We start from the raw sequence: 14,769 nt of genomic DNA, 5'->3' as shown, positions 1-14,769 counted from the left end.
ATGTTATTTGCTTACTAGGGAGTATATCAAACTGGATCAGAATAAAACCAGAAGCAATGTACTTAGAATAAATTCAATAGTATGAATCCAGACCACAAATCTGACTGAACAACTCAGTACAATGGATGCCAAGATATTTAGGTTATGGATAGTTTATAGCTTATTTATATTAAATAAACTAATGAGATGGTTTCAAAACTGAAACAGTGTATTCCACTTTTACTGTAAATGTACCAACATTTCTGATTCAGGAACACAAAAGTTGGCCTCAGTGACTTGGTACAGTCTCACCTGAATTAAAACAAAACAAAGACATTGTTCAGGCTTTGTTCACACAGTAACAGGTATCCTTAAAGCACTGGAAGAGCAAAGATGCTGTGTGTGAGGCCTTATTTCGGTTGCATATACTTCTGCTCATGCAGTTAATAAAAGAAATTTATTTCCACAGCCATCATTAAGATGTTACAAATCCTCTCTAAATGGGTTGAATACAGATTGAGGAAAACTTTTTAACACTTGATTCTCCAGTGGTCAAATCCTCTCAGAGCATGAGGCTAGAAAACCATTTCATATTGGAACTGTATTTTATGCTGTAAATCCTTCTGTGACAGGTCTGGACACCCTTTCCCCAGGAAAGCTGGGTCCTGCTGCAGATTTCCAACATCGTGCTGCCACCTGGTGGGAAACGTCCCCAAATCCCCGCTCCCTAAACCCACAACTTACCACTCCTGTCTTCACAATTCGGGTCCCCTCGAAAATTCGAGTGGTGTTAGCTGGGGAGGAAGAAGAGCAGAGGGTCAGGGCAGGGGAGGAGGCAGAGGAACCACTGCTGAACCACTGCTCACTGCAGAATACAGGTACAGGGCTCAGCCTGGAGCAAAGGCAGCTCAGCTCTTTGGGCATTACTCACTCACTCTGCACTTGTGTCTCAACACAGACTTGCTTGTCATTAATTACTCAGGCCTGGCAATGCCGGCTTACTGACAGAAAACAAATTCTCTCCTTCAACCACAGGCTGGATGAAACATCCTGACTTGCACAGGAAGCAAGAGTAGCTTGATTATAATAGGTTTTTTTCTCTGTCCTTATAATATTATCATTATTTATTGCTATATATCTGAACTACAACTACTATCAACCTCTGATAAATGTTTTGAAAGCTCAAGTGGATTAATTAGGTTAGATATTGGGTACAGCCAGAGATTAGAACAGCAGCTCCTTTTTGGGGAATTGTAGGAGGAATCCCATCATCTCTCACACTGCACATGTATGTATCACTTCCACTGCATTGAGTACTGGGCAAGAGCTGGGCTAGAGTATCCAAAGGATCTCCTACAGAGCTGCCAGTAATGATTTACTCCTAACTGTGATTAAACAGTTATTGTAGTCAAATTTCAAAGAATTTCCCATTCCATCATCTAGTAAAAGATAAGCAATACACCAGTTTCTAACTTCTGCCTGGCACTTGAAAGTGAAGTCTAAAACACCATGCTGAGGTACCAAGAACAGAGCTCCACATGAGTTGTGACTTGGACAGGACACTTGTCTGATCCTGCTCTCTCTGCCACCACGACAGAACTAAACCATGTCCATAGCTTGACATCCCTCAGACACTAAATTCTAGAAAAGCAGGATCAAAACCCCTATACTTTCTGAAAATTACACTGAAAAATACCCCTATCATTTTGTTCCATATACAGCTTCAGATCCAAGTGACAACTCTTTGTTTCATCCTAAGGATTTAAACTTTTAACTCTCTGCTTGTTTTATTCCTCCATTACCCATTTTGAGGTTTATGCATCTATAAGCTGGAGTGGGAGGCAATGCTCTCATCAGAGCAAAATTTGCCCTACTGAATAAAAGATGTCAAAATAAATTCCCAGGAAGGAGCAAAACTTTAGCACTTAAAAAAACTCTAAAATAATCAAGTCTGTCTACCAAATCTCAGCTTTTCCAGATTTCTCCAATAAACTTAAAAGGAATCTATGACAAAGGACAGCTTATCATCTAGTTCTTTTGATTTTCTTTAAATATGTATGTTTTGGAAATCACTGAGGTTGTGTGCATGGTAAAACCTGGATGTCTCCACGTGTGGTTGTCAAGGTAGGACTGATCTCCTTTCCTCTTTACATAAAACAGACACAGAGCAGACTCACATTCTGTTATAGCTGCGCCTCTGATGCATAAGCAGTCTCTGATGAATTTGTTTTAGAAAACTAGTACCAAGAAAAGCTCTAAATTCTCCTCTAAAACCTGACAAAACCTGACAGTGAGAGGTGTAGGCAAACCCTCCTCACTGGAAATAAGATTCAGATCAAGTCACCAGCCACAATATGAAATTAGCATTGTCTACATGCAATCAAATAACTTCTGAAATAACTTCACACCATATTTCACTCTGCAAAGAAAATATTAAACAAACAGAGAATAGTTCAATGTAAAAAATTGTATGTGGTTTTTTTACCTTGAAAGAGCATAGTCTGGCTAAAGTCACTACGCATTTCATTTCGGCAAACTGCTTGAACTCTGAACAGATAAAGGATGTCAGGTGAGACATGGCTAATGATGGCCTTCTGTTTAAAAAAAATAGATATTATTCAGTTTTTTACCCCCACAGTACTGTCCAAGATCAGTTTGAAATATATAAAGCATTGTGCTAACACAGAACATTTATGCCAGGTAAGACAAGCTATATTTCTACACAAAAATATTCAGTGGTTCCCTGGAGAGGGCAAGACTGAAGGATGAAGGGATGCACCCAGACACTGTTGACTCTGCCCATGAGAAAGAAATGAACATGTCCCACATTTGTTCTCATGACAGTCTTCGTACCTCAGTGTCTCTGCTCTCCTCAAAAGAACTTAAAACTCAAGTAATTCACCTTTTACAGCAATTATAATAAGATTTTTTTTTAGGTGGAGATCCATGTCCCAAACACAGGATAAGCCCAGAAAAGTCACTGCATATTCCAACTGACTATTTTGCAACAAACTGGCTAAGGCAATTTGATGCTGGTGTGCTATGCAACATGATGGCTGAGCATCGTGGGCTGGGATATCCCTGCTTACTCCCAGACCTGAGAGTTGTCTTAGTCCCCAATCACATCAGTTCACAGGAAGAGCTACATGAGTCACTTGAAATACTTGTTATCTCCACAGCAAAACACTGTCTAGCTCTGACTCAAGATGGGACAGCCCGACAGTATCTGCCAGAGTACTGAAAGCAATCTTCACTTTCCTCTGAAAATGGGTTTCTTCTTCTCTTGCCCCTAAAATAGACTAAGATGTCATTGCTTTCTTAACCCAAAGCTCTGCTGAACAGCGCGAGGTCTCACTGCAATTTATTTCCAAGCTATCACTCCATCACATCCCTTGCACTTGTAATTATTTATTTTACATAAAACAGGATGCTTTCATGGTGTCCACCTCATTTTTGCTGATTAAGGCTCTCCTCCTTATACCTGATTAAAAAATCTCCCTTAAGAGTGTGAAATTATGACAAGAGAGAGGTTACAATACATCATAACCTTGGGTGCCTTTCAATGGATTCCTTTCTGATTTCATGAGGCAGATCATTCCCTAATGTGACCCAGATAACAATGTCTAGTGGGGAAATTGGAAATATAAATGGAAATGAAGTAAAAGAAGCTTCATCTAAGGGAATAAGAGAAGTATTATTGTATAACTGATTGAATGGGCCCAGAGGACTGTGTATTTGAAAAAAAAAATATGGTAACAGTCATTAGGAATAACACTGTGCTGCTGCATTTTTCATGTGCATATACAATTACTGATTTCATTATTCTAGAGGCTTTCTTTGATTTACAATAAATGGAGGCCTTTCAAACCTGAATATGTCACTCTGGTTTTATATGCAGAGAATGTTAAGGACCAGTACAATACTTGCTTCCACTTAGACAAGAATGACAAGCAGATGAAATTCTAAATGGAGGAGATAGAGCAGTGTTTCCATCTGTGCTGGAACTGTCTTGCTCTTCTCTCTTTTTCTCACACTGCCAGATGTAGGCAGTGCTTGTACAGGGCCACTCCAAAATAATCTTCAAGCCCTGACTATGCAACTCCTGCCTCTGGCAGCACTTACTGCCAGAAACTGCTCCAAAGCCTGCAAGGGGCTATGCACAGTGAAAAGCCTGAGCCCAGGAACAGATTTTGGGGGATCAGACTTTTAATGTGAAAATCTGTAAGTTGAACTCAAGCCAAAAGGTATTCAGAGCCTCACCATTTCCCGAGCCAGCTGCTTCTCAGCAACACTACATGAAAAAGTGTCTGCAGATTCAGTCCTTCATGCACTCACATAAACTATAAATTCACACTCCAGTGTTTGGGTAGCCTGTTAGGCAACGTTCAGCTAATGCTGAACATTTAAATAGCAATTCATCATGGGCCAAACATTAGCCTGCCTGTAAGGTAACAACTGCTTTCCTCCTCTACCCCCTTCTACCAAATATAAGGATAGATTGATACATATGTCTGGGGTTGATGCTGTGCTTTTACCAGGTCCTTGTCACTATCCTTGGTGAAAGTCTTCTCCTTTTCATCTTCATTTTTAGTCCAGCTGTATGAGATCATGTAGTTCATGATTGGAGGGTGGTAAATGGTTTCTGGTTGGTTCCAGGTTACCAGTAGTGCTGTCCTGTTCACAGGCTGCACTTTCATGTTGACTGGAGGAGTGCTACAAGCTGAAAAACAGAAGGAGGAAAGATGAAGCTCTTCTAAATAACTGAGAGAAAACAAACAGAATGAACAGTGCCTCACTCTAAGAGCCAGGTTTTTTTTCTTTAATGCCCTGGCCTACAGTAACAGCTTAGACTGCAATCCACTGAGACCAATGGGATTTAATACCACCTGCAGCTGCTTTCTGCTCTCCTGAGTAAAGTGAATGAGAGAATCCATTCTCTGCAGGCAGGTTGCTTAGCTCTCCACTTAATTCTCAGTCCTGACATTTGTACCTACTCTTTAAATTGGTGACTTAAGAGTTCTGCACTGGAACATTAAGAAATACAGCGGACCTGATCCCCAGCTTCCCTCATCCCCACCCTCCTGCTGTTAAGGTGTAAACACCCCAATGTGCTCTGCTGGCCCTGGAAAGAGCTGAAACCTCTGAAAATGACACTGCTGGGTCAGTAAATGGCACTAATGTCACTCTGGTGCCATTGGGTCAGTAAATGTTCTCTTGTTAACCACGTACATTTTTACAGTTATTTTATATTCCTCTTTTTATCTTTCTTCAAAGATGCTCAACAGTTTGTCAGTAATGTATTCCCAGCACAGGGAAGGGTGGCTCTTTGATGGCCTTGGCCATCTCCTCTGAGCAGGCAGAGGAAGCCCCAGGCAGCCCTGCCCTCCTAACCCTGCCTGGAGGCACAAGTCACTTCTCAGCCACGCCTAAGTCAGTGGGGACATCAGCACAGGGACAGCTCAACCTCTGGAAAAATCACGGCTTCTGCTTCCATCAGTACCAAACCCAAAATTCTGCAGGGCAGACCGAGCCCAGGTACAAATGAGCCCGGCCCCTGGAGGAGAGGGGCATGCACAGTCCCCTGGCAGCGCAGAGGAAACACTTTTCAAGGAGTCTCCATGGAAAGGTCCGGGTGGGGATGCACAACACTAGATGGCACTCACATGCTGTGGGAAAACTGCATCATCCCCTTCCCAGCTATAAAGAGTTTAGATTTTTTTTCCCCAAGCTTTAAAAATCACGTTTAAAATACCCAATTCAGGGCAGATTCTCACATTCTCTTTTCTCAGTATAAACCCTGAACCAAGGAAAATCACTTGCAATGATACCTAAGCACATGTGCCATGGCAAAGGAGCTGGTCTCTTCTGGCAAAGTGTCACCCAGCCCATCAGGCTGACACTGTTTGCAGAATTATTTTTCCCAGTACGACTTTTCCTCTTAAAGCCAACACATTGAGCTTGTTTGCACTCTGCAGGTATGTGACTGCATGTATATTTGGCCATTATTTCACTTCTAAAGAGTCCTGGCAGCACTGAAGGGGAAATATGTCTATTCCTATGCCTGGACTTGCAGGTTGGCCAAGCAGCACTGCTGTTATATTACTGAAATAGCTACAGTTCTTAAATAAAAATGATTAAATGCTTTAAACACCAGTATTACCAGTACAATAGAAAAATACCTGTCAAATGCATTTGTGCAGTTATAACTCACATTTTGTAGCTAGCTGAACAAGACAACATGAATTGCAGAAATATGCTTGGGCAGGAAATATCACTGATATTTGCTCTTGCCATGAGGGGTGACAGTCCTGCAGCTTTTCAGTAGATCCTTCTGCTCAACCCAGAAGGATGATCCAGCAAAACAAACAAACCCTACAGTATCTGAAAGCACTGGATAAATGTATGTGAGTTTCTATTTGCACCAAGCTGAAGGGATCAAAGCAGCATTCTGCTGTCATGCCACAAAGTCAGAAGCCACACCTGGCTTCCTTCTGGCTCCCTCCTGTACCCCAAAGCACAGCATGAAGGTGGCCAGGACCTGGACAGCCAAAAGCCATCCCTGTTATCACTATTTACAGAGTTCCTTGATCTTTGGTATGCCTCTCCATGCTCACCTCTTTCCGCTGAGATGGTCAGATCAATTCTCCCTGACATCACTGTTTATTGATAACTGCACCAATAAATCATAACTGCCCTCTTTGACGCCCTTTGTTATCACAGAATTACACTTCAAAATGCCAGGCAAGCCTTTACTGCTCCACCTAATCAAATCCCATCAGAGACAGAGCCTAGGGTGAAGCAATACCCAGACCTAAAACTCTTACCCAGTCCTTGTCCTCCAGGAGGACATGCAGAGATTTATATATTTAAAGTAATCATGCATCAAATTGTTTTAGAAATAATTCAAGCAGGTAACCTTCCTGAGAGACAGAGAGATCTGCCTTAATTGCAGCAGCCCTCTGAGTGGTGTCTGGCCAGCTGCTTTTCACACAAGGAGCCCAAGCCACCCCAGGCAGAGGGGGCTGCCATGTCCCCAGTTCTGTGCCCTGTAGCTAGCCTGGATGCCATGTGGAACAGCCCATGCCAGGCAGAGAAGTGGGTATTTCCCAAGGACAAAGAGGAGACCACAGGCTCCAAGCCAGGAGACCCTCCCTGAGCCTGCCCCCTGATCCAAGGTCATGAGCACTTTGAATCACCTGAGTGACTCTGATGACTTCACTGAGGACAAGCCTCATTCACAGACAGATAAAATGAGGCTGAATTTACAATACTCTGATTTCTCAGTAAATATTACAAAATTTTAATGACTTTGTATGACTTGGTTCAATTTATTCCAAGGCACAGAGCAGTATCTGGAAAACCTGGAATAATTTAGCATTAACCAATCTTTTCTGTTCAACTGCATTTTTTTTAAACAGCTTATGAATGGGCAAAAAAGAATTTTTTTTTTAATAAAATGAAACATACGGTTTTATTAATTTAACTAAACCTGCTTAGGACACAATGGAAACAAAGAAACATTTGAACCAATAATTCAATTTGATGATTTAATTAAAGTGATACATAATAACATAGTGAATGTCTGAAAGGCAAGGAAAAAAAGTCCAATGATTTGACCATCTATAAAACAACTGGCATTTCACTGAGATCTAATTTTTCTTTCAATACCCTCTGTGCCTTGGATTTTTCAAAGAAGATTAAAAGAATCACAGGCTAAAGGACCTCTACTGATTTTGCGAAATGTGCAGATGAAGAAGAGATAGAAATGCAGGAAGAGGTTGGGACAGGGAAGGGGAAGTTTAATCAGGACACACTGAAGAGAAACACAAGCTTTTCTTTATATTTTTTTTTTCTTTTTTACAAAACCAGTCTTAATAAGAAAAAAGAAAAGCCTGTGAATTCATGACTTCTTGAGGGAAAAAAAGACCCAAACCCAACAACCAGCATTATTCCACACTGAAATAGCATCTCAGCTAATTTTAGGAAAAAATATTACTAATGCTCTGTTTAAAATTCAGATCCTGAGGGATATTAAAATATTGTGTGGGCTTTCAGGATGCCTTTCTGTGGTGTGTGCAATCCTGAGCAGATACCTGCACAGGTCTGGCAGGACACCAAAGCCACTGTGTCCTGGGCTAGCAGCCCCATGCCAAGACTTGTGGAGACAGAAACCCCCAGCTGGGGCAACCAGGCCACATCTTGGAGGCACTGAACAGGCAAAAGCTCTTGCAGTACCATGGTCATGACCCACTGCAGGCACAGACATGCCCTGTACCTCTTGGAGGGAAAAACACAGCCTCACCTTCCTGTCAGGGATGACCTGAACTGGGAGAACCTGGCAAACAAGCCAGCTCCTGCCTTCTGGAGAAGTCCTGAAGAGGCAGAAGCCTTGCACAGGTGCATGTGGAGGAAGCCCCTCTGACCCAACCCAGGCAGCCTCAGGGGCTCTCCCAGCTGCTGGCCACGTGTGGGGCTGCCCACAGCTTGACCCAGGCTTTTCTCTGCAGATCAGCCCACTGGGGAAGGAATCCAGCATCTTGGCCAGCCTCATCTTCCAGGGCTCACTCAAGCCTGGACAAAAGCTGTTTGCCACTGGCAGACGAATGCAGCATGCTGATACAGTCATAAGCACTGGGCAGGCCAGCCATACAGCAGAGAATGATTTTCTTCATGTTAAAAACATTCCAGTGGGCTGGAACAAACAAAATTAATTTAACAACTCTGCATTCATCTCTCCCATAATTTGATTTGTATGTTGTATTTGGCTACGTAACCTCCACGAGGCTTTCCTAACTGAAAGCCTGATAAAGCTTAATCCAAAAGCTCCTGGCAGCTCCATTTCAGTGAGTTGAAAGACAAAAAAGGGGTTTGTTGCTTTGCAAAAATTAATTGCTGATACTAAGACACACCCATGAATTCAGAAATGGCATGTAAGAGAATGCTGAAGCATTTTAAAATTAATATTGTTCCTTAAAAGCAGCCTGTATTTCTCTTTCAAAGGCAGAAATGCAACACCAGCCAAACTTTCTGGGTTTCATCATTCTTTTTGCATATGCTACCTGTGGTTATGAAAAGACCTATTTAGGGAAACTTTGTGAGAGTGCAAGAAATGTGTATTCAGTTATGGCTTGTATACTTTCCCCCTGTAAAACAGGTCTTCATATGATGAATCTAGTTGCACTGGGCTCAGCGGGATTTATAAAATCCTCTAAAAATGTTCTAAGTTAGCTTGTCCATGCATAAAAATGTCACCACTTTAAAGGCAGTTATTTCTAGCTGTGCTATGCCCTCCTTTGAAAAATCCCACTCTCTACCTCCTGCTGAATGTCTCAGCAATGCAAAACTGCTGTTCCTCTCCGTGGTGCCGTGGGATACACGTCGTGTGCCGAAGCCTTGACAATTTTCAGCACAGAAAAGCAACGTGACAGTGAGACCCTGAATCCCTTGTGGTGATATGGGCATCTTCTAAGGCAATTCATACATGGAAGGGGAAACATCAGCATCAGGATGTGGCCATAGCATGTTACTGGCTCAGAGCTGTTCAGTGGTAACTAAAAGACAAGAGCCTTTTAGCTCTGAGAGGCAGCTCCTGGCTGTAAGGTGAGAGGGGCCTCATTTCTTTTTCTTACTAGTCTGGATATGCAGGATGATTCATTCAACAGCATGAGTGGCAGGGAACAGTGTCTCTCCCTTACAAAGCAGGTGCACAAGGGAAGGTAGTTGGGGCATTTCTTCCCCCATGCTGAGTACAAGAGAAACTGAGAGGTCAGTGTGGGGGTTTCATGTCTTTCTTCATCATTGGGGCAAACAATTTGGTGGCCAAGTTCTTGGGGGAGAAAGGGTGTTTCCTTCCCCTCTGCCCCAGCCCTGGGAAGGAGATGGAAGGGCCAGTCCTGCAGGACAGATGCACCACTTGCTGCTGCAGTGACACCCAACTCAGCCACAGGCATCCCAGATGATTTCAGAGTGCCTGCAAGCTGAGGTCAGTGCCTGTGCTATTGCCAAAACACTGCACCACGTTCATTCAGCTCTGTCACCCCCAGAAACCTGACTGCAGACAAGAGAAAAGCAATGCCACCAACAGAAGAGAAAAGAAAAATACTTTCAACTACATCTATACCTATATAGATTATTAAATCACCAAAACTTCAAATAAACCCTGAAATGCAAAAATATGGATTATGCTGCAATGAGAAAACTCACACTTGCTTTCAGTGCCATGCAAAGGGAAGTGACACAGAGAAAGATTCAGCTGCATTGAACTGGTGTGACTCAGTGGAGGTGCTCAGGAAGAGACACCAATCCATAATAAACAAGAGCATGCTTTGGGCTGTCAGATTCAATCCCAGAGTTCAGCAAGGGCTGTGCTCCCAAAGGATAACAAATAAACTACGAAGATCATATGCACAGACAACACAGGCTTTAATATATCAGAAAGTGCTAAGAGGCATACTTATAACATTTTCCCCCTTCTTTTACTAAATGTTTGCAGTTTTTCAGCTTTGCTTTCGTGTACATTGTTGACTTCTCAGAGTGCTTATAAATGACATTATTAATACATAAGGATAATTGCTTTAAAGAGTAGCACACATTTTTCCTTTACCTTTGCCTGCACTTTGCCAGCAGGCATTGGCAGGCTCCGGAGCATGCTGTACACACAAATATTTGTGTTGATCTACTTCAATCCACAGGCAGAATGTAGCTAGGAGACAGACTATTTATCTTCCCTGCTCTTACCTTCCACTATGCTTCAAACAGACAGGGTTGTTGAGGTGTGAGGCACAGACCCCACACTTGTTTTATGAGCCCTGTGAAATAACCTCATGAGCAAATGGGCACATGCCTCTGACAGAGGGCATCTGGACATGATGGGGTTTGCCCCTCTGTTACTGGCCCATTTCCCAAAGTGTACACACAACCAGCATTTGGATTAATACCTGTCTGGCTTTGTAGCACCTAGATTTCCATGGCATCACAGCAACAGATCCTGTTTTACTGAAAGGCATGGACCACCAGATGCCACGCTGGGCTAAACTGATGTCCAACAAGGACCTGCCCTGCAAGTTTTGTGTTTGTATTGCACACATCCATGTGTGCACACAGAGGGTGACTTGTGTTTCAAATGTACACCTGTGCCCTTATTTACACAGTGTGTTTGTGCCACATGTGTATCACATTCACTGGCACAAACACTATCAATGGGGAGAAAGAAGGAATGCCTGCCAGAAGGACACATATTTGCTCTGTTAGCCAAGCTGACTTTTGCAATATTCTAGTGAGGGCTGTTTGGCCTGGGGAGCATAGGAAGGATGCAGCAATAGGGCTGGTAGAGCCTCCCAATACATGCCTGTGGGATGCCCAAAATCAGATTAGGAAAGCAGCTTTCCTTTCATAGTTTCTGGATGCTTTTTAAAGGATGAGCTGCAGGGATTCATGGTTCAAACTAAAATTAGTACTTCTGTGGGCTGAACAGCTGGGCCAGCAGGTAGGCAGTGCAAAAAGGAATTCCCTCCAGGTGTAAATGGAATAAATCATCAAGCTCAGCTCTTCCAGCTTTAGTGGCAGCTGTGAACCCAAACCACTCCTACACTTTCAGACTGAATTCCTCTTGCTCTGTTGGTTTGGACCCTTTATAATCTCTGAAGAAGTGTAAGCAGTGACTTAGTGGTTATTAATAAATCTATTGATAAATTGTTCACTTCATTCAGGCCCAGACACACATACTCCTCACATTACAACCACACATAAGTTACTACAGGTGTAAAACAGAACCCCACAGAACAGAGCCATTGCAAGGGAAGTATGAGGTCTGTGTCAGTTTTAAGTATCACATCTTTTTGCATCTGATTCCCCCTCAAAATGGGTCAGTTTTTTTAATGAAAAGCTTTGTGTTCCACCTGACCTGAAAGTCTCTGGAAGGCAGAAGCCTGTCCTTCCCTGCTTTTGCAGGACACTCTCCATGACAGCTGCACACATGAGGACCCAGCCAGCACTGCAGAGCAGCACAGGGCTGAGGTGGAATGGATGAAATATGCAGAAGGAACACACTGATTTCTGCCTAAAGTGTGCATTCAGCAGCCACTTGAGGCTCAAAACCAGACTCTTGCAGCTGCAGGTACCTTTACCTGGAGCACTAAGGCAGTGGCAGATGGGCAGGTCTGCAGCACAAAGATGAAGGACAAGCAATGAGCAGGACAGTGTCACCACGCTCAAGAGTGACCAAGCCAGGCTGCTACACCAACAGAAGTCTAATGATGAGACATGAATTCATTTGCACCATGCCTAGTAGGGTGCTGACCTGATTAGAGGGGAATAGAATTGGGAAATGATAACTTCCATAGCAAAATGAAATCAAAAAGCAAATAGGAAAAGCCCAGTTGTCCAAGAAAATGAGGAAGGAGTTATTAATCCATGAAAAAATCGTCCAAGATTCTTTCAAAGGACAAAAAGAATCAATACTAATGGTAAACATACTGTAAATTAACTTAAAAAGGTTCTTGTTTATTTCCATTCCCCCTGTAATATTTAAATAAAATAAACAGCTAAATTTTGCTTTAGTCATCCTGAGTTAAATTTTCAATAATGAATCATTTTAAATTCACCTTCACTTTTTTGTTGTTTTGGATATGTTACATGTTACTAAGGAGTATTTTGAGTAATTTAGGTTTGACTAAAACATAAAAATTACATTCTGCAAGAGTAGGACTTCTCTGCCTAAGACTCCTTCTGGACTCCCAGAGAGAACCTGAGGGCATGAAGAGACTGCAAAGTTGTTTTGAGACAGTTTTCATAAAACATGGGCATTTAGAAAGCAAAACCAAATTACTAGGAGTAATAACAGAGACTATAAATGAGACAAATAATGCTCTCATTCAGAAACACTGCTGCCAATGCTCTAGACTATCTGCAAAGTGTTGATGTCAGTGCACTGAATCTCTGCTCCTTTGGATGCTGCTGCATGGGAGGTGCACTCCAATGCTCTGCAGAAAGACAACACCTTTACAGAAGGCTGTAGTCTCATTTCTGACATCAGGATCCATGAAATGGTGAATAAGAACTAAACTGCTTGGCTTGAGCAGGGCAGTGCCTTTGGCTGCAGGCCCCTCCCTGAGCCATGCTTCCAGCACAAGGCTTGCAGAGAGAAAAATCCAAGTATCTTCTATTCATGTTTTAGTGGCATTAAGTTAAAAGGACTTCCAAACTGTGAATTACTACCACATTACAAAAACCAGTAAGGAAAATGATCACCTGTACAGTACTAGAGAAATGTCCCAGCTGTTAATTTAGAGTCCAAAGCTAAGTTTTACTGGAGTGAATTTATGACTGCTCATTATTTAACTTAGTCTAGGATCATAATTACAGATGGTACTCTGAGGCGAAATCCCACTGATGGGAAACAGCATCATTTGAGACTCCAGCAAAGAGTAATCAGACACCTTTGGGAAAGTAATCAGGCATCTGTGAAAGAAAACTCTGATGTCAAGAGCCCCTCACATGGGATGCTTGTTTAAGTGTTGTAAGGCATGCAGCACATTTAATGAGTAGAAAGGTTAAAGGGTTTCTTTGAGTGTTAAAAAAAAACATAAAGAAACAACATTTGATGTAATCAGCAGCAAAATAAAATGGGCAAGTATTGTTGCACATGGGGTACTTCCTGAAACAAGGAAATGAAACACCTTTTCCTCCTGAGTTTCCATGCCTACACCTTTACTAAAGCAGATAATGTTTTGTAAATATAGCTCTGCTTGATGGGACAACATGTGAAAGTAGTAAGAATCCCCTGCAGACCCAGATCCTTGAACTGGATGGACCTTTATGTAAGAATCCTGTTTGTCCCTGAAGAGCAATGTACACTATTAAAGCAATAAATAATTAGCAATCTCTCTACCAGAACTGCTTGAAAGCAGCCCAGGAGCTGCAGGAGCACAATATATGATGTGACAGAGCAACACAATCCTAAGCCACAGAGGACAGGCCAGAGAAGAAAGGAAGCAATTTTAACAGAGATTGTCTTGTCCAAAAAGTCAGACACTGCCACAGGCACTGATAATTACAGTATCTGATTCATGCTTTACAAATGCATTCTTTGCTTAGAACATCTGTACAGAGAACCTCTAATTTTTCAAAACTTTACATAAATTAGTATTGCAACATGGGTGAGCCCTCTTGTTAAATGATGCCTCATGTAACAGTGTGATCTGCTGTATAGCTTGGATCTCTGAAAGTTTCATCTTCTTAAAAAGTATCACTGTACAAAGGTTTATTATCAACCCACCAGTTGCTACAATTACATAGCTAAACAGTATTTAACCTGGATGGTGTACTTCAGAAATAAGATCTTTAAACTTCATCTGTATGTTTTTTGAAATAGCTCCAGGGTCAACTTAAAAATTAAGCTCAGCTTGTGGACTCTGATTCAGCAAAGGTCTTATGCATATGCTTTTATTCCAGGCATACAAGCAGTCCTCAAGAGAACTGTTTTAAATCAGCTTTTGCCAACAGGAGAAGCAATGAGATAATGGAATAAAGGAAAACTCCTCTTGTTAAACTCTGACACAAAAGAAAATCTGGAGTTTTCACTTGTAAGTGAAAAATTGGTCCTATTTCAAATTAGCTGAAGTATTTCACCATCTTGTGTTCTGATGACTGAAAACAATGCCCTTCTCTTCATTGCCTCTTTTGAATTAAAACAAGAGAAGGGAGAGGAGAGTAACTGCAAAGCAAAAGGCTGGTAACATTCACACTGGTTAACAAACTGGAGCCAGGAGCACTGACCTAAAACAGCCTTTC

The 14,769-nt window shown here is 42.1% G+C and overlaps 1 protein-coding gene across 5 annotated transcripts in view; it reads right to left on the bottom strand.

The window, feature by feature from the left end:
* Positions 1-14,769, bottom strand: part of PTPRG (protein tyrosine phosphatase receptor type G) — a 391,280-nt gene that overhangs the window by 77,119 nt on the left and 299,392 nt on the right. For all 5 annotated transcript variants that reach the window (XM_064432899.1, XM_064432900.1, XM_064432903.1 and 2 more), the window contains 3 exons: positions 4,515-4,699; positions 2,465-2,573; positions 724-773 (listed from right to left, as the gene is read on the bottom strand). In XM_064432899.1, coding sequence (XP_064288969.1) covers positions 724-773; positions 2,465-2,573; positions 4,515-4,699 — 344 coding nt within the window. The remainder of the gene's footprint in view (positions 1-723; positions 774-2,464; positions 2,574-4,514; positions 4,700-14,769) is intronic.

Source organism: Passer domesticus, chromosome 9 (genome assembly GCF_036417665.1).
Source record: "Passer domesticus isolate bPasDom1 chromosome 9, bPasDom1.hap1, whole genome shotgun sequence".
NCBI classification, from domain to species: domain Eukaryota; kingdom Metazoa; phylum Chordata; class Aves; order Passeriformes; family Passeridae; genus Passer; species Passer domesticus.
The sequence above is the reverse complement of the archived record's forward strand: the minus strand, read 5'-3'. Positions and strand labels throughout refer to the sequence as shown.